Consider the following 21,406-nt stretch of genomic DNA (forward strand, 5'->3'; position numbering starts at 1 on the left):
TGACATAGTGTGCCTAATACGTGTCCATTTGAGTTGGATTTGTCAGTCCCTAAACAAAAAGGGGGCAAAAAGTCATACTGCCCCCTCCTTTAGAATGTGCAAATATAAAGTACACGTGGATGCACCTTGACTTATGCTGTTGTGTCAGGATCCTTACAAACCCGGTTGTACCTAATGAGACGACACGCAGTGCGTTCGAGATCACGTCATACCCAGCTGTTATGCGAGCGTGATTCGTTTCCCATCCGTTTGACTTAAATGATTTTTTTTTTTTTTTAAATGTCTGTACATCGTGAAAAAAAAAAAAATTTTGTTTACAATTTAATTTAACGGTTACCGGGCAAAGCAAAACATGCTGTCACAGTGGGTTCCTGGGCCGGGCTGCCCCGAGGGACGCAGGTAACGTAGATTGATACGAGGTCGGAACGTCAGTCACCTTTGCGCCCGACGGGGCCGGCACCTGCCGTGACGCGTTTGTTGACAATTATTATTGTTTTTATTTTTTTCCTTTTCCTGGAATTTTGATTTGTGTGGAAAAATACTCTTGAGGTTCAAATCAGAGTCAATTATCAATCAGTTGTGTTTAACCTGGCTGTGAACAAGCAACACACGGACTACTCGCTCCCTCTTAGTGAAGAGCAACTCGTCCCTTTGTTGAAAGTGGAGGAAGATGCAGGAAAACACATTCAAATACAGAGGAAGACCAAGACCAATTACAGTGGGGGTTATTTTTCTTTACAATTGCTAAGAACCATTCTTCAATACAGAGCTGACTTTTCCAAAACTCCTCACTTATCTTTCTGCACCAACACGCAGCGCGGCAACCGTTTCTTTTCGTGCCCCAAAATACTGCAGTAAATGTGTAATTGGCATATAGCAATTACAAATTAACTCTTAGAATGCCTGTCAGCAATTGTTTAAAAAAAACTTCATTGGGTACATCATTTGTCCTTGATTTGTTGAGTAGATAAAAACCGAGAAACTAAAACGGGAATCATCGGCCACTACTGCCGTTTGGGACGCCCCTGTTGATCTTCCGATTGAAACAGCTTTTCCAATTCTTCCTTCTGGCTTTTTAAAGTACCTTTGAATTTCGACTGGATTTAATATATCTGATGAATGAGCCTAATGCCGAACAGAGAACGTCACACTTGGAGAGGAACGCGAACCCCTCCACATTCTATGCTACAACAAAACCCTTTGACTTCCTTTGCAACAATAAAAATATGAATTCATTTGTTAAATGGATGTATTAATTGGTTGACTGCTGGAATAACTGTTACTGAAATATTTGTTTGCGGGTGTAACTAAATTGTGTGCTCATCCAGCTATCTAGTTTTTTAGTTGTTTTTTTTTTTTAAATGCCATTGCTATGATTTACACTCCAAGGCTGGATTCAGTTCCATTCACACACATCGACCTTGATCTCAGGCTTGTGCTGTACAAGGGCCCGGATGTGGTCTCTGAAGAAATACTGCTCGAATGAAACCATCTGTACTTCAAAATGGAATGGCCTGTCATTCTTCATCTGGTACACTGCATACTTTTAGTAGTGGAGTGATGATATAGAATGAAGGTCCTAATCCGGCATCCTTCACTAATGTAAACCACGTAGTACTATCCAGCAAATCCAGCGAAATCCCTCATGTTCCGTTTAGTTGATTAGAAACGATTAGAGAATTTGAAGGGAAGGTGACTTTGTTGCTTTAACCAGTGAAAGTCATTGATTCTGAAATTCACAGTTGAAAATTCCGACCAACGGCTCCCTGTGGATCCAAAATATGAATGCATAATGTGGCTGTTGTCAGAATACCAAATGGTCTGCAAACAGAAGAGCACACTTTAGTTGAAGAGGTATTATAAAACATTTCTGGATGAATCGGTCTGTTAAAGGTGTCGCCATATTGTAAACTATGGAACAAGCCACCTATATTCTTCAAGTGATGGACAAATTGTTAAAAAATAAAACAAAATTTTAATAAGCCTGACTTTGCCCTTTGAAGGAAATACTGGGTTAAATCCACGTGTCACCTAAAAACCTATAAAAGGTGTAGATCTGGATATATTGCGAGAAAACATGTTTTGGGTGTAACGCCGCAATTTTAGGACATATGTCTGAAAAATCCATTTTAAAGATTACCAATTACTTTTTTTGTACAATACATATATTATGAACTGTACAATATGTAGAGTATTCCATAACAAGCTGTATATTTGGCAGATGAATAACTATTATTAATAATAAAATGTATTCCCACTGACTGGACTGCATCTTTTATTGTGATTTAAATATTTTCTTGTTTAAAAAAAAAAAAAAAAAAAAAGCGGGATCGATTGTAAAAGGTGAAATGACAAATTTGGAAATTTGGTTTGGGATCATTTGAGGGAGATACGCATCATCATCACACGAAGGTTTCACTACTAAAGCTGCTTTAACGTTCAACATCAAATAAGAAACTTACTGTGGTGTACTGTGCTGAAGCATCACATTGTTTTCCACATTAAAAAAAAGGTACACCAAGCACCACAACCAATTAGACATGATTAACAATGCACTTTTACACATTTTATATCTTCAACAGGAAATAGTCTGAATCTGGCCACATGGGCATGAAAATGTGAAATTGGATCATATCAGTGCCAGCTCATGATGGGCAATCTTGATAACTCTTGGGAACCTGGTTTCAGTTTACTTAAAAAAAAAAAAAAAAAAAGACTAAAACCAATTATATTTCTACAAAAAAAAAAATTTAAAAAATAAAATAAGGTTTTCAAAACTGAAAATGTTCTTTGTGGCTCAATTCCATCTATAGCATGCATATTACTAGTACATAATGAGTACAACACAAAAATATGAAACTTATGGCCTTTCCCCTTCTTAAAAACACATTAAACCACCTCTACAATAGCAAATTAGCTGTGTGAAGTGTTCATTTTCTTTCCTGATGAGTCAAGGAGTTTTGTTTTTTTTGTTCTGCAAAACATTTTGCAATGGGAGAAGGCAACGAGTCAGTGGGAGACATTCTTCTTGCTGTGACATGAGTCTTTCCACAAAGAGGTTTTCACCTACAGTACTATAGTCTCTTCAAGGCTTGTGGGTAGTACTTGAGGAAGATCCTGTAAGCAATCTCATAGGTGTCTCCTCTGGGTTTGGTCGTGTATTTCCTGCCGTTGTAAATGAAGCCCTTTTCAACCTGGGAGACTTCCTGGTTGAAGGCATCTTGCTTGAAGGGTCGGCCAGTGTTCAGACAGTCCACCAGCGTGCTGACGAATAGGCCCCAGCGCTGGGCGTAGTAGTCCTCCATCAGGCCGCCCCACTGTTTGTTGGCGTAGTCTAGGATCTCACCACTTGGACCCCACAGGGTGATCTGATTTCTGGCATTCATGTCATAGAGCTGGGCCTCCTTCTCGTCCAGACCTAAGGACTGTGCCTGCTCCAGCCATGTCCCCAGGAGGAAGTTGCGATCGCTGGACAGGAGCCTGTCCAGCTCCGGCAGGAGGTCGTAGACCAGCACACCGCCCGCAGTCAGCAGCTCTGGCAAATTCTTGCTATTGAAGGCTTCGGCAATATCCAGGTAAAATGTGGATGTAAGTACCTGCAAGACCTGCCGCGTTATATCCACAAGGTCATAGCGGAATGTTTCCTTGGATATCAGCGAAGGAGCCACATCCATCATCAGCTTCCACGCTTTGTACAACTCAGCTGGTTCATACCAGAGGTCAGTGTTCATATGTAAAGAAGGCCGGTGCACCAATGGGCTATGGTTGTGATTTTTGTAATGGGGCACAGTACAGTTGTAGACACTGGCAAACAGTATGCGCCAGGCAACAGTCAATTTTTCGTGCATGCTGCCATAGCGCCGGATGGCATACAGGGAGACCCATTTGGCCAGGTTGACCGGCTCCTTGCGCCAAGCCAACTCAGTCATTAGCTCGTACACCACAGGATTCTGCTCGATACCCTCCGGTGTGATGCCCAAGCCCACTAGGGTGGAGTTGGGGAAGTTCAAGGCCTTGAAGGGCCCCGAATTGATACTCCCAGCCGTGCCAAAGAAACCATTGTTTCCCCCAAAGTTGTGCAGCATGCACCAGATGAAGGGCTGTCCATAGAAGGACTCCGTGTAGGAGAACATTGGATCCGTCTCCGCAAACAAATCCAGCACGATCATACGACCAATAGGCACTCCATGCAGCAGGGCCTTGATCTGGGCCGGCTTCCAGAACTCTGCTTCGTGAAAGAACAGCCAACCTTGCATCAACCAAATTGCCTGAGGATCAACTGAGGAGAAAATGGATTTTGGTGAGTGAATAGAAATGGACATTACTTGAACATGACGGGAAAACACTAAAGACAATTGGGCTTTGGGTTAAGAAACTTGGGCAACTGATGCATTTGTTACGCCAAGGGCTTCAGGGATTAATCCTAGTTCTCAACTAAAATGTTTACACCAGATATACAGTTATTTGGCTTTGTTAGACATTGTTTACATTAGTTATATATTAAGCCCTGTCTTTATTTAACTAAATGTACTAAATGAAAATTAGAGCTACTCCAGGCCCAAGGATAGCAAAACCTCCAAGGAGACAGGTTTAAATTTTCAATGCTTTGTGTCAGCGTAGAGAATGGGTTGTTTTTGCACTTGTACATATGAATGGACTGCAAGATACTGTTTTGGCCAGTTGAGGTCAATTTTTCTCAAAAAACAAAAAAAACAAAAGAGAAGAGAAGCAGCCTGCCCTTGCAGCCTTTATATGACCTTTCCTTCGTTCTCAATGAGCTTCAACAACTGAGGGTTCTCCCCTGCATGGCTGGGTTTCAACTAAATCAAAGCGCTCTGCATCAAAGAACCAACCTCAGCAGGACACCAGACCAAATGGAAGAGGGTTCTCACCATAGGGCACGCCAGGACCCTCTCTCTCTGAAAAGGGAGAACAAGGCCCTTTCCTGTCTCAGACAAAGAGTTTGGATTATGGATTTAATAAAGGATGACTGAAGTTCACAATAACATTTGGATTATTGGGACAGTTCACCCAGAAATGTGTTATCTGGCATACAAAGTGACTTGGGTTCAATTTGGGCAGCCGCGTCGTCTGCCAACTACGTTGAGCATGCCGTGCATTGGCCAATTACATTAGTTATTAGACAACAGGCAGGTCAGATCCCAGCCCCTGACCCCGTGTTATCATCGGATGGATATAAATCCATAAATCCATCCAAATGGGCCCCATGCAAAATGTAGAATAACTTAACTAACTGAACGAACAGGGAAAATAAGGGTTGGCAAAATACAACCTTTTGAAAGGTAAACTGGAAAACCAAACAGCGACACTGGTTAATGTTTATGCCCCACATTACAGCGAAAAGCATTTTCTTTGTGTTTCGACTCTGCTTGATGGCATCATTTTGGAAACGGAGGTAATATTAATCCGTGAGGGTGACTTGAATATTGTGATGAACAGTAATCTAGACACAGACAATAAGTCAAATACCAACCATGTTACAAAAATGATCAAGACCATATTTTGAGAATTTGGTACGGTTGATATTCGGAGAGAACTGCATCCATCTAAAAGGGACTATACACATTACTCAGCACCTAATAAAAGATACGCGAGAATTGACTATTTTGTCATGAACAAAAAACCACCTATACAGAGTAAGGGAGTGTGAAATTGAAAACGGGGACACATCGGATCACTGTGCAGTTTATCTAAAAGTCTAATTGAAACCACAGGGGAGGGGGCATTAGGGAGGTTCAATGTTGGATTATGAAATAATAAGAGAATTGTCGAGGAGATCAAAAAAAAGAGATGACATCATATCAAAATGATAATGGAGAGGTCAATAAGACGGAAAAGGAAAAACTGCTCGAAACTGAACAACAACATAAGAATACACAAGACTCCACATTATTACAAAACATTTAAGAAATGAGGGATCGTATAGATCAATTATTAAGCAGGGATAGAAAAGAAAACAAGATTTCTAGAACAATACTACTATGAGGTGGGGCCTAGAGCAGGCAGATTACTAGAATTCATAAGATAGGGGATACACTCACAAATCAGAAAGCCAGAGATTGAAACTATCTTCAGGAACTATTATGGAATTGTGTATAGCCACCCTCCGTCTGCTGACATTGACCAAATGAGAGCTTTTCTAGGCACCCTGGACTTCCCTTCTGACTTCTCCTACTACAAAAAAAACAGAAATAGAGAAAGCAATGAGTTGACCGAAAACAAAAAAAGTCCCCATGGCGGTGACGGTCTACCGTGTGAGTGGTATGAAACATTCAGTGAACAACTTCTGCCGCGACTCAAGTCTTCCATTCAATCGTGCACCTGAACATGGTGGACTGAACTCCCACCGCCCTGGAAGGAAGCTGTAATATCACCGATTCCTCAAGGAAAGAACAGCGAGACCTGCCTGGGATACAGACCCATATCAATACTGATACATATATTATAAGCCGCGTGCCTCCATGATTGCAAAAAGGTTATGAACACTTTACGAATGACATCATAGATGAAGATCAGACGGGCTTCATTAAGGGACGCCAAACTCAAGATAACATAAGGAAAACCCTACATCACTGAATATGTAAACACTAAAATATCAGTGCCGCCTTAATACGTCTCGATGCCGAAAAGGCATTTGACAGTGTAAACAGGACATTTCTGTTTTAGATACTCGAGAAGTTTGGACTTAATGATGAGATCAAAAACCAGCGGCAAGGATAAAAATAAATGGCAGTCTGACTGATGGTATGATATAAAAACAGTCTACCAGGAAGGGATGTTGTCTTTCGCCAACCTTATTCGCAAATTTTATACAGCCCTTTAGGCTCCACAGGCAGAATAAAGAGCTGAAAGGGATAAAAAGTGGGAATGAAAAAGACGTCTTTGGGCTCTTTGCTGATGACACGACCTGTTATTTAGAGGATCCTGACACATGCCTTTTTATATTAACCAACCGATTTGAGATGTTTTGCTCCTACTCAATCTATCAATGGAACTTAGCTAAAACACAGATTTTAACAATGAACCCAAAACTCTACGACAAAAATACAACTTTAATTGGAGTTTAAAAAAAAAGACATACCTCGGGGTTATCATAACAACTAGAACTGATCAACTAAATAAAGCCAACTATATCAAAGTGGATCAGGACATTAGGAGGTAGGGTGTCCTTCCGCTCACAAATAGATATGATGAAAATGAATATACTTCCCCGACTCAACTTATTTCAGCCGCTACCCATGGAGGTCCCTGAAACAATTCAGATTGTGGGATAAAGTTATCTCAGGGTTGATATGGAATCGTCAAAGGTCTGGAACTCTTGACCAGAGGATCAAACAATGGATTCCAAGTGGTATGACAGCACTATGCAGTCATAAAAGATGAGAATGTTATGAGTTTCTAGGAACTGAAACAAAACGATACATTAAACCAGTGTTTCTCAAATGGGGGTGCTGCTAAAATTAAAAAGAAAAAGTGTTAAAAGATATTATATATATAATGCACACACAATTTAACACCTAAGTACATCAGTTAATTTTCCTTTTTTCACCTCCCAATGCCAGTGAAGGGGGTACTCAGCTGAAAAAAAGAACTTAGGCCAAAATGCTTTGAGAACCACTGCGTTAAACAAGCAGGACTACTTAACATATTTGCAATCAAGGGGCTTTTATGACAGAGAAATAAAGCGCAATATACATTTTGATAAAAATGTAATAATTAGAGCCATAATTGGAATTTACAATTCGAAGAAATGTAGAATAATATCTATATCTACGTTATAGCAGCACCTAAATACAACATATGTAAAGCTGAAATGGGAGAAAGAACTCAGCGTGAATATTACAGAAGATGCATGGTTGCATATTTGGAGAACACAGTCTACAACACCCTCACATACTTGGAGAGAACACTGTTGGAATAATGGAATTTGATTCTTTATTACGCCCAAAATTAAGAGCGAATATTTGTCTATAACACAATAAAGTTGGAGACTATGTGGGGAAATAAATGAAGACCACTCGCATATATTTGTCCAGAAATTGTATCGTTGAAATGTTCAGATAGTTATTATCAAAATTCTGGGCTATGATATACATTAGGTTATGTATAGTACTGTACTTGGGTAAGAACCACCAACACAAGAAGAATGGCTGAAAACTGTGCATGAAATATATGATATGGAACAGTTAACTCATAGGATAAGCGCTCAAAAGGAGCCATGTCGAGAGAAATGGGAGCAAAGGAGGATGTTTACATGTCAAAGATAAGAGAATGAACCACTGAATATGTCACAGGAATAAATTGGTTTTTTGTAAGACAGGGCAATGCAGACATGCAGTCATGTTTTGTTTTTATGTGTATGTGATCTTTCTATAATAGAAAAACAATAAAAAAAACAAGTATTAAAAAAACACGGTCAAACTGTATTGGAGTTCATTTCTATTGCAAAACAAGGGGCGCACAAAGCCCAGATTGACCCTATTTAATTCAAAGGGGTTCATTCATCACGTCTAGTGTGAAGGATTTCTTGATACGGCTGTTTGCCCTAAAAATCATCTCCCCAATACCACGACATGTCCTTTTCAACTAACCCCTTTCTTCTGGCGGTCCATTACTGTAGCTCAAAGTTGTTGGAGATGTTGTGAGTAAACGAGTTGCAGGCGAAGAAAGTCTCACATCCACGATATAAAATAACTTTAAATAATAATATAACCAAAAAAAGAGGTCCTTATAAAGGATTGTTTGACTTGGTTAGCTGGTGAGGTATCCTTTCAAAGGATGGCTGTAAAGATGGCAGTCGGTGTGCTGATGATATATACACACACACAGTATATGCAAAGGGAGTCAACTAGCCTCGCTCTTGTGAAAGAAATGAAAGGCAACATAAAACGATAAAAGAAAAGGCATCGAACATCCACCTTCACCTACCAGGTTTGTCAGAGACAACCCAGGGGTCATTGCTCCTGGTCTACTTACAATCATTAGAGTCCCTCATCACTGGTACAAGATTGACATAATGGAGTGAAAACACCCCCTTGTGGACAGGCCATCCGTTGACAACAGTGACGTATATGTTGATAAATTCAATCAAACTATGTGTTGACCGTCAGATACACACACACACACACACACTCACACACACACACAATTATTTGATCCCTCGCTGATTGGTTTTAAGTTTGCCCACTGACAAAGAAATGAACGGTCTATAATTTTAGTGGTAATTTTTGGTAGGTTTATTATAACAGTGAGAGACAGAATATCAAAAAGAAAATCCAGAAAATCACATGAAATAAAAGAAAATTATTTTGCATTTCATTGAGTGAAATAAGTATTTGATCCCCTATCAAAACATGACTAAGTACTTGGTGGAGAAACCCTTGTTGGCAAGTACAGAGGTCAGACATTTCTTGTGGTTGATAACCAGGTTTGCACACATCTCAGGAGGAAAGTTGGACCACTCCTCTTTGCAGATCCTCTCCAAATCTCTAAGGTTTGGAGGCTGTCGCTTGGCAACTCCAAGCTTCAGCTCCCGCCACAGATTTTCTATAGGATTAAGGTCCAGAGACTGGCCGGGCCACTCCATGACCTTAATGTGCTTCTTCTTGAGCCACTCCTTTGTTGCCTTGGCTGTATGTTTTGGGTCATTGTCGTGCTGGAAGACCCATCCACCACTCATTTTTAGTGTCCTGGCTGAGAGAAGGAGGTTGTCACCCAGGATTTCACGGTACATGGCCCCATCCATCTTTCCCTCGATGCGGTGAAGTCGACCTGTCCCCTTGGCAGAGAAACACCCCCAAAGCATAATGCTTCCACCTCCATGCTTGACGGTGGGGATGGTGTTCTTGGGGTCGTAGTCAGAATTCCTCTTCCTCCAAACACGGTGAGTCGCATTGATACCAAAGAGCTTGATTTTGGTCTCATCTGACCACATCACCTTCTCCCACGCATTCCCTGAATCAATTCAGACGGGCCTGTACACGTCCCTTCTTGAGCAGGGGGACTTTACCGGCGCTGCAGGATTTTAATCCATTACGGCGTAGTGTGTTACCAATGGTTTTCTTGGTGACTGTGGTCCCAGCTGCCTTGAGATCATTAACAAGCTCCCCCTGTGTAGTTCTGGGCTGATCCCTCACCTTCCTCATGATCATTGATACCCCACGAGGTGAGATCTTGCGTGGAGCCCCAGACTGAGGGAGATTGACGGTCATTTTATGTTTCTTCCTGATGTCCTTAGACAGCTCTTTGGTCTTGCCCATGATGGAGAGGTTGGAGTCTGATTGATTGATTCTGTGGACAGCTGTCTTTTATACAGGTAACGAGTTGAGATTAGGAGTACTTTCTTAAAGCGAGAGGACTAATCTGTGGGAGCCAGAATTCTTTATGGTTGGTAGGGGATCAAATACTTATTTCACTCAAATAAATGCAAAATAATTTATATCTTTGATGATTTTCTGGATTTTCTTTTTAATATTCTGTCTCTCACTGTTATAATAAACCTACCAAAAATTACCACTAAGATTATAGACCATTCATTTATTTGTCAGTGGGCAAACTTACAAAATCACTGAGGGATCAAATAATTATTTGACACACACACACACACACACACACACACACACACACACACACACACACACACACACACACACACACACACACACACACACACACACACACACACACACACACACACACACACACACACACTTTTTTTGTGCAACTTTTTGCTCAAGATTTCAAGGGACATGAAAAATAAAAAAATTCTAAATATTACAATATCATTTTGAAGAACATTTAAACGTTTTCCCTCCATTTCTTGTTGCTATTAAATAACCAACGCGGCGAGATAATTCAGTCCCAATCCACATATACATAAACACAGACTGACATGGCGGTCGCTACTCGTGTCCCACAAACATGAACTGACGGACAAAACAGTCTCCCCCACTTTCTTTCCTTCTCAGTCAAGATTGTGCACACAGTCCGATCACTCGGGGATACAGAACCTTGATGGAAGAACTGTGTACGAGGTGTTTTCATCTGAAGTTAGTCCGTGTCCAGCCTTATTTTAAAGAAACGTGATCAAAGAAAAATAGCCAAAATCTGGATATCAATTATTTTAGACAGAGTTTTACCTTGGATCAACTTTCAACCTTTAATATAAAAGTGCGCCGTTTGAATTTGAGAATCTCTTTAAGGGGAAAACAATCCACGAGGATACAAGCAGCGGTTATTTTCCGGGCAATTAACAAATAATCAACAATCAAACTTTTCTCAAATCTTTGAACAGATTGTGAAAAAGTCTGATTTTACTGGCCCCATGAGCATGAAATCATAAATTACATAATTTCTGTGCGTGATCAGAACTAGCAATTCAGCTATTGTGATGCTACTTTACAAAATTACATTTAAACAAAAAAGGCACTTTATTTATAAAATGAATTGATGAATGAATAAATGCTGTTAAAGCTTTAAAAATATTTTTCTTCCCAAAATGCCTCTAGAGTGCAATTCATATTGTAGACCCGTAGAGAGTAATTATCACACAATATTTCTTCCAAATTTGGAACAGTGATCTACAATACCCTGTCAACATGTTGACCTATGAACATATTATGCCCTTTCCAATCTCCACTTAAAAATTCATACTCCCCAAAATATGAAACTTCCACAAAAATCCCAAATGTACCGACTGTTTTGTCCTGTTTTTTTTCCTACTTTTCCATTTTTTTCTACTGCAAAGCATTTAGGGGTGGAAGAAGGCAACTGGAGTCAGTGGGAGACATTCTTCTTGCTGTGACATGAGTCTTTCCACAAAGAGGTTTTCACCTACAGTACTATAGTCTCTTCAAGGCTTGTGGGTAGTACTTGAGGAAGATCCTGTAAGCAATCTCATAGGTGTCTCCTCTGGGTTTGGTCGTGTATTTCCTGCCGTTGTAAATGAAGCCCTTTTCAACCTGGGAGACTTCCTGGTTGAAGGCATCTTGCTTGAAGGGTCGGCCAGTGTTCAGACAGTCCACCAGCGTGCTGACGAATAGGCCCCAGCGCTGGGCGTAGTAGTCCTCCATCAGGCCGCCCCACTGTTTGTTGGCGTAGTCTAGGATCTCACCACTTGGACCCCACAGGGTGATCTGATTTCTGGCATTCATGTCATAGAGCTGGGCCTCCTTCTCGTCCAGACCTAAGGACTGTGCCTGCTCCAGCCATGTCCCCAGGAGGAAGTTGCAATCGCTGGACAGGAGCCTGTCCAGCTCCGGCAGGAGGTCGTAGACCAGCACACCGCCTGTAGTCAGCAGCTCTGGCAAATTCTGGCTATTGAAGGCTTCTGCAATATCCAGGTAAAATGCGGATGTAAGTACCTGCAAGACCTGCCGCGTTATATCCACAAGGTCATAGCGGAATGTTTCCTTGGATATCAGCGAAGGAGCCACATCCATCATCAGCTTCCACGCTTTGTACAAGCCAGCAGGGTTATACCAGAGCATAGTATCCATGTTTAAAGAGGGTCGCGACACAAGTGGGCTGTGATTGTGGTTTATGTAATATGGTACGGAGCAGTTGTAGACACTGGCAAACAGGAGCTGCCAGGCAGCAGTCAAGTTCTCATGCATGCTGCCATAGCGCCGGATGGCATACAGGGAGACCCATTTGGCCAGGTTGACTGGCTCCTTGCGCCAAGCCAACTCAGTCATTAGCTCGTACACCACAGGATTTTGCTCGATACCCTCTGGTGTGATGCCCAAGCCCACTAGGGTGGAGTTGGGGAAGTTCGAGGCCTTAAACGGTCCCGAATTGATACTCTCAACTTGCCCGAATAAACCTGTGTTGCCCCCAAAGTTGTGCAGCATGCACCAGATGAAGGGCTGTCCATAGAAGGACTCCGTGTAGGAGAAAATTGGATCCGTCTCCGCAAACAAATCCAGCACGATCATACGACCAATAGGCACTCCATGCAGCAGGGCCTTGATCTGGGCCGGCTTCCAGAACGCTGCATCATTAAAGAACAGCCAACCTTGCATCAACCAAATTGCCTGAGGATCAACTGAGGAGAGAAAGACAGATTCGGGTGAAGGAGAAGAAAAAGGGACACGTCTCAAACATGGCATTAAAAACAGGAGAGGCGTCCTTGGGATAGCCCGGCCGTGTAAAACAATCGAGCATTGGGTCAAACTTGGGTTATGAAACCAGGGCAAATGTGGAACTTGGGAGAAAGCTCAGCTCATCGCTTTACACACCCACGGGATCAAAAAAGTCCACATGACAAACTTCCACCAAAGCTGAACTGCAACAAGCTAGTTAAAGAGCGAAGCTCTATCACAGCGGATAAGCAACCTACCTGCCAAGCAACCTACCTGCCTGGCTTTCCCACATGGTGGACTGAAATTATGACAGCAGTGCCCATAAAAGGCAGAAGATCGAAAAGAACAGAAAGAAAAAGACGCACGAGGCAAAATATTAACTTAAAAATGTTTACGCTGAAGCATCGCCATCATTCCGCCGTCACTACCTCTCTGCACCATCATGGAGGCACGAAGAGAGGAAGTGACAGTGAACAGTGTTCAGATTCAGAGTAAACCTCAGACAAGTGTTGGTTTGGTGGAGAGAGCTACACAAACTTCAGGGGTTGGAGGCCGTCGTAAAGTCATTTGATGAAAAGAATACGTGTCGATTTTGTGGCAACGACAGTCATTTGTTGTTTGCTCAACTGTATCAACGGCCTTTTTTTTTTTTTTTACTTATCATATTGTGTAATGTAATGTGTAACGTAATTGTCTTCGAACCCCGGAAGTCTAGCTGGTCATCCAGGTTCCCTAATGAGGATCCTTATAATAAACTAAAATATTTCTCCTGATATTAGGTCTGAATATTTAACGAAGTTGAATTTGATACACTTAAATAGTTTTAATCTTATATCATATACCATATGAATTACATATGGAATGAATGTGCATGAATGCAATGAATAGGTTGCTGGACATGCAGTTCTAACAACTACTTAAACACGAAGAGGACACAGAAACATAACTCCGGTCCTCACCAGCAGTCATAGAGGCAAAGACAGAGCGACTGACTTCAGACAGATAATCAGGGTCGGAGGAAGGGGGTATCATCTCATTGAAGGTGTCTGTGTTGTAGATGTGATCCGTCCCAAACTGCTCCACCACCTGGGACAGATACAGGGAGCCGATCTTGAGGAAGAGCGGATCGCGGGGGTCCAGGATGTACGAGCATGAGTAGGTGCAGTTGAAGTGAGCCCACGGCCCCAGCCTGGTCACGTTAGCTTTAGGAAACAACCTGAAAGGGAAGGGAAAGCTCAATAAACCCATGGTTTGTGTTAGCTTTTTCTACTGTTTTTTTGGTTGGCCGTCAAGATCGTGGAGTGTGTCATGTAAAGATGATCCAGTCGGACTGATTTTTATTACAAGCAATGGACCCTGAACTCAAAGCGGGGGTCATTCAATAAAACATTTTTTTGGGGGGGTTAACTCACAAATGAGCCCAAGAATTTCTGCATTACTGTATTTGTATATATGCGTGCTTCTCTTCATGCAGTAAGCTGATGTGAAATGTTGACAAAGTTCTGTAAATTAGATTGACCTGAGAATCCCCTGTGGAATGCTCCCAGAGAAGGCCGGCAGGACGGGGATCATTCCCAAAGATCTCATTCGCTCTAAGATTTTAAACTGCAAAGAGAGAGGAACAGTCACATTAACCAGGCACGTTTTCACTGAGACAATAAAAACAATAAACACATCTAAATTGGGATTCCTAAAAAATAACGGCTAATCCCATCCTTAACATCTAACTGGAACGGCAGGAATCTCTGTATGCCCTGCCATTATCATGTCCTTCAATTATCTCTTGTAATATTAATGAACTTTGAATAAACAACGAGCCAGCGGGGGGGGGGGGGGGGGGGGGGGAGTCACAAGAACAATTTAAGGGGGGTAAAGATGGCGGTACCTGGAGGTAGAGCTGCTTTACATGCCAGGACTGTGGAAGGGGCCCGCCAAACTCAAACATGTTCCCCATCCGGTTCCAGGCCAGGAATGCCGGGCCAGAGAAAAAGTCTTCGATCTCCGTTTGGTTCAAACCAAGGGCGCGGTAAACCTTTAAGGAAGAATGTAGGGTAAATACTGGAGGGAATTAAGTCTAACGTATTGCCTTGAGGTTGAGGTTTATAAACATAACAAAAACAAATGGATCAATTCAGAGACTGAAGCAGTCAAGGATATACTTGAAGTTAATCTATTAGGGCTACATGTCTTCAGGTTGGCGCATAATTGATCTTCAGAATTGGTCTTGACTTTTCCTCAAACTCTTTGGTCCTGACACTCCCTGATCGGATTGCTTTGAATAAAATCACTGTGTCAATTTGCATTTGAGACAAAGCCCCTTTTACCATTACTAATGTAAAAAAAATCTGACATTGGCACAATATGGCAATGATTGTTAAAGGATAGAATCACCATTTTTCAACCCAGCTTTCTTGCATTACTGACATTGATGGTTGCTTGCTAGACCAAGCAACATAGATATTACTTAACAGACTCAAAAACTGGAACATTCACATTCCTTTCTGAATTGATACATCAATGCTACTCCATGCATCATGACACGCCTCCAATTTCCCCATATACCTTTGTGCAAAACATGAGCACATTTCCTTTTTACTTCCAGAGAATTTTCTTTCATTTTGGGGACACAGAAGAATTTGCGGCAGCTATTGCACTAGCTGTGGCTTTGAATTGAAATGTAATACTTGTTGCTTGCGTGGTCATCAAATTAAAAATGTATGCTCCGACTCCATTTGCACTCACTGGAGGTCATCCTCCTGAATAGAATTATGAAACTAGAACCGGGCACGAATCGGCGGGATCCCGAGATGCGGAGCTCAGACGTTATCTTAGTTATTTAACATTCATGTTCAGTCCTATCCTACCTCCTGCCATAGGGCCTCCTGACCAGTGAAGGCCAGTGGAAGGTTAATGCCGTTGAGAGCCATCCAGTCGATCTCCCTCTCCCATCGGGGCCAGTCCCACCACACAGAGGAATAGCTGACCGTACATACATTTTGGTAATACCTAAACCTGGACAGTGACAGGAAAACATGAGGTTTAGTTTAGTATTGCTGTTATGATCAGTTTATATATTATAAAAAAAAAAAAAAAAATAAATAAAAAAAAAGCAAACCACCAGAAGACTGTATGACTAATAAATGAAGAAAACAGCGCACAGATACCAACCGTTCCGTTTGTGTTCATTTTACACTCTGATTTTAAGAAATACTGACGCAACTAAATGCATTTGTCTGCATTTTACCATCCCAGTCACTGACATATCTAGGAGCAACATGTATGGGAATATATAGATGATATAACCCTGTGCGCAACCACCACTTGTTCTTCACAAGTAGTCATGGGAAATAATGGTGCCATGCTTGCCACAGTTTTACAATCGAGCCAGCACATGACATAACTGGGGTGAGCTGAAGCGACCCTAATTACACGATGGATAATTGAATGGACGGGTCTTTCAAAGAGGGCCCTGCCACCACACAAGTGCCCATGGTGCTCTCAGTAAACAATGAAAACTAACGTGTGACAATGCTCCATTTGTCACGCAGCCGTGGGTTTCTCTCTCCTGTAGTGGAAAACACAACGTGGATTACACGCCCCCCCACCCCAAATTGCTGCTACCACACAATGAAAAAAAAAAAAAAAAGATGGTGTGAGAGTTCTTTTAAGTGCTGTGACACTGCCTTCATCTCCAGTCGTCAAACTTTTGATCGTGGTTTGTATAACAGAATTGAGCAATGTTCCAGTTTCCCCAATGGTGTAAGGCGACGACCCATTTTTATATGCTTAAATATTAGACATCAGCCTCCCAAGTCTTAGGCCATCAACCTGATAGATCATTGACCTCATTTTGGTCCAACATCCTTGCATAATAAAGTCATTTTGTGGCCACCCCCATTAAATCACCATCATATGAGGCTAATTTCTTCGGAAATGTCAGATCTAGTCAGTAAGACAGTTTTATTGCTGTTCTAACTGCAATGTTCTGAAGCCGACCAGTACAGTCACCTCTCTATGAAGGAATGGAAACATTTTAAAAGCACAATGACAAAAGGGACTGGTTTCTGTGGTTTTCATGGATAAAAACCAAGACATGAAAGCAGCTAACTGTGGATGTTATTAAAACTGTCTCTAAAGCTACGTTCCAACTGTAAACTGCCACGTCAACTGTTCTTCATAGTTTGCGATGAATTAAGTTGGATTTGTGTTAACATCAAATTAAAATGTATTCATATAGCACATCCCATCCAGCAAGTTCAATGTGTTTTAGATAACAGGAGTAAAAGAAAAACAGCCCTAAAACAAAATAAATAAAAGCACCATCAACATCAAAAAGTGTGAGAATGTAATTAAAACACAGACATATAAACATAAAGAAGAACATTATCTGCAATAATGGTCGGGGTTTTACACAGACAGTTAAGCAAGGAATCCAGTTGGGCAAAAAAAAGCATTGTTCATATACTGTAGTTTAACTTAAATTAATTCATAGTGAAAACGTGCAGCATTTTAGCTTCATTTGAATTACACTATTTGCTTGTTGCACCTGCAGGTTCGTTGGAATAAGGAACCTGCGTTTCGAGGGAAGGAGGGTTAACTCTGGAAATAGTGCCCTGGAGGGGTCGTCCAGGACCTTTAGAAGATGCTCACTAGTTCTGTAACTTTACATCCATGTTGTGCCAGTAAGCTCAAAATGAAATCTGTGAAAACACCACACAACATTTGATCTTGACGGGTGTTCAAACCACAGATCAGAGGTTGTTCTTGACAAAGAACCTGTTGGGCTTGATTGTGGAAGGATTTTACGATAGGGTTACTCATGTTTTCTGGACCAATACCGTTATTCATTTTCACTGCCTCTGCCTCTTTAAATGTGTCCATTAAGTGTAAATTGAATGATTTCTGGCTCCAATCTTATTGACCATTTAATTGTCTTTTGAGGTCCTTTGTTATCCAATGATTGTTTGAAAACCTCATCGAACCTTGTGTAAAGCGCTTCTGAGGGTATGATGGTCTATTGTTGGTTTACAGCTGTTTTAAGGACAAAATGCGGCCTGCCCGTTCCAGAAGTGCAGGATTTATGAATTTAGAAGTAAAGTATTTATACAAAAACATCCAGCTTTTACTAAATGAAGTCCCATAGCAACAGGGAGACGAAACGTGTGTCCCTTCTGCAGGACACACGTGGTTTTTTTGGAACAGAACAAGACAGTCAGTCAACTCAGTTGTGTTTAGAAATGTTATTTCATCCTGTACATGTACAGAAAATAAATAATAATAGACATGTGACTGTCTGACTGGTGACTTTTTTTTTTTTTTTTTGAGCACCTACCCCTTTTTTAGTCTCTGCACCGGACTGTAAAGGGGGGAAGTGAGATCCGATCACGAGTGGTCACTCGACAGTTATGAGCGGCAAGGGGTCGAGCCTCCGCTCCCTCTCCCCTCCAGTTCCAGAACACGGTAAACGGCACTTACGGTTTCAACGCTCGGATTTTTCCTGGCGAATAAACAACAAAAAGAAAAATAGTCTGTCATCAATGTCAATCAGATCAATGGCGTCGATCGCCGCGGACGATTTAATTGGAACTCTGCCCAGGCCTACACACCCGTAACGTTAAATCACCCAGGGGTGAGGGGTAGCAGAAATGGGTTTATCTTTAAAAACTTTTCATGTCAAACTGTATTCTAGATGATGGGGACTGGTCATCATCACTACATCTGGGCCACACAGACACTGCACGCTCTGCTAGACTAGTCCTCCTGTTATGCATTTAAGAACTTTATTTGACCCGCTCTTGGATGTACAACAAAGTATTGACATTTTTCGTAAACGAGTTGTTCTTGACTGTTTCCATTTTATCAACACTTTGATAGCCAAATAAAGTATGGAAAGCAACACAGGTTAAGGTTTAATGGATAATTGATCTGGATTCTGCATACTAAAACCTCTCGGGTCATTCACCTTTCTAACATCCCAGGTTTCAGAACAAACATGTTTTCAAAAGGTGACACTTGAACAAAAGTAGAACAGTAATGTGCAATTCCTGCTCTCAGACTATGTGGTCACATTAGGCCATCAGACGTCTTGCGTCAGAAAAAGGACATTAGCGGTTTTCTGAGGAGGTATGTCTAAGTCATGAAAATCACTTGTAAAAGCAGCTCAAGAGTCAAAAGTAAAGGAAAATAGTGACTGGGTGATAAATAAGAATACAAAGTAAAATAAAAAATAAAGTAAAAAAAACGATATGCACACTGGCATGGATATGACCGTGATAGATAATCTCACAGGGTTATTGCACACATGATTGTAATACACACGGTAAGATAATAAGATAGTAAGATAATAATACATACATAAAATATTGTGCTGTAAAGTTCATAATGGCAGAGATTGGACTGGACAGGATACGAGCAGGAATGGCACAGGATAGTTGCACAGTATACAAATATAATTGCAGTTTAAATAGACGATAGAAAGAGATAGATAGCGAGGTAGAGAAATAAATAGATAGATAGATAGATAGATAGATAGATGATAGATGATAGATAGATAGATAGATAGATAGAAAAGGATTATTGCAATTATGAATATGAACAATGTGAATAATGTAAATAATGTGTATATAGTAATAGGTATATGTCATATAATATGTGTATATGACATTATGTCAACAAGAAAATCACCAGTTACAACTAGAAACGGCATTGCTTGGGAGTAGGCGGAAGGACAACAGATCGAACTGTGTTCTTTTGCAGGTGCATGCTGTAGCCCCACACAACATAGACGTCACAGGCTACCACGTCGTCCTTGCTCCCCGGTCCACGACAGAGGCGCCACACCTTCTGAGCCGTCTTCCTCTTCCCTTCTCGGCTGTCTTCCTCTTCCCGCACTTCTTTGTCACTAAGTCGGGGTTTATTGTATTTTATTTTTTCTTATTAGAAAAGCAGTTTCCAGTTTTTGAGCGTGGCGAGACGGGCTTTCTTCCGGACGACGGAGATCATGTGCTCCCGCGGAAGCATCGCGGAGCCCAATCAACCCATGTTCCCGTGCCCGATCTGAACGCTGGACCCGCTTTGACGATTTGACGCGTTGGATATTGGCCTTAGTTGAGATCTCGTGCTGTTTGCTGAACAAAATGGGGTTGCGGTGACGTCACTGACAAATCACATACGTCACATGACAAAGCCTGACCGTCTCGCAGGTGACACCTGGGTCGAGCCGAGCTTTGTTGCGTATGCAAATGAGGGTACCAGGGCAATAATAATAACTAGAAGTTAGCATTTATACTCACATCTGTGCATACGAATGTGTACTTAGTTACTGTGCTGAACTACCGTTTTCTAAGTAGTTGTTAGTACGCTAAATATTTTCCGTTTTGGACACAACTTTAAACGTTCAAAGCAAATATCTATACGTTTTACCCTACTCGCCCCCCTCCCAAACCAAGATTTATATTTGTATAAATTCATAAATTCCTATGGCACCACATTTGTTTCACAAATTAGAATATGATCGAGGTACAGTTGGCACATTTTGCCATATTATAGGCTCTTTTAATATCGGGGCACTGGATATACGTACTCTGATTATTAATACTTTAAGAACATTTAAGTGCAAGTTCTTGTGTACTTTTGTGTCAGGGTACTTCTTACTTTAGTAATAAACACGTCAGCGCTGAGATACACCCACAAATGAACCACGGTGAAGTACTCGAATCATACATTCAGCGGTGACGCGCACTCACCTGTGCCGGGTGTTGATCCGCAGCACGCCGGTCAGCCTGGGCAGGGGCCGGGGCAGAGCCAGCTGGTCCCCGGACCACGAAACGTGGCAGTTGCAGAAGTACTTCAGATAGTTGTAGACGCCGGTGGCCACGGCCACCCCGCTGCTCCCAGTGGCGATTATACTGCTGTTTCTAGCCGACCGGAGCTCACACACGTCCAGGCTGTCGTTGGACAGGGAGCCGCTCACCGACACCACAAACTCCCGGTGCCTTTCCCCCAGCAGCCGCTCCAGGAGCTCCACGACGGCCCTCCCCTGCGTCTCCTCGCTCGCCCGCGGCTTCAGGTGGTCCAGTGTGGGGAACGAGCAGTGTGTTGTTGCCAGCAGACACGATATGACGGACACCGCTAGTCCGTATCTGCTCCTGGGTGACATTTTGAACCCCGCGTCCACTCGAGCGGCGCGAGTTCCCTCCGCAGCGTCGGTTCAAAACGGCTCGAGTGCCATTTGCGGGGAACCCGGAAGCCGCCGCCCACCACCACGTTTCCGTCCAATCGCGGAAGGACGTTTGGACCGCCCG

General features: G+C 42.0%; 1 protein-coding gene across 1 annotated transcript; it reads right to left on the reverse strand.

The window, feature by feature from the left end:
* Positions 1-2,952: 2,952 nt before the first annotated feature.
* Positions 2,953-21,261, reverse strand: naglu (N-acetylglucosaminidase, alpha; the record flags this gene model as incomplete). Its single annotated transcript, XM_080021698.1, has 6 exons — positions 2,953-4,279; positions 14,063-14,319; positions 14,623-14,708; positions 14,989-15,135; positions 15,968-16,115; positions 20,849-21,261. The coding sequence occupies 6 exons, from the start codon at positions 21,259-21,261 to the stop codon at positions 3,075-3,077; spliced, it is 2,256 nt and encodes a 751-aa protein (XP_079877824.1). The 3' UTR covers positions 2,953-3,074.
* Positions 21,262-21,406: the final 145 nt, after the last annotated feature.

This window comes from Zeus faber (assembly GCF_960531495.2).
Source record: "Zeus faber genome assembly, chromosome: 20".
Lineage (NCBI taxonomy): Eukaryota > Metazoa > Chordata > Actinopteri > Zeiformes > Zeidae > Zeus > Zeus faber.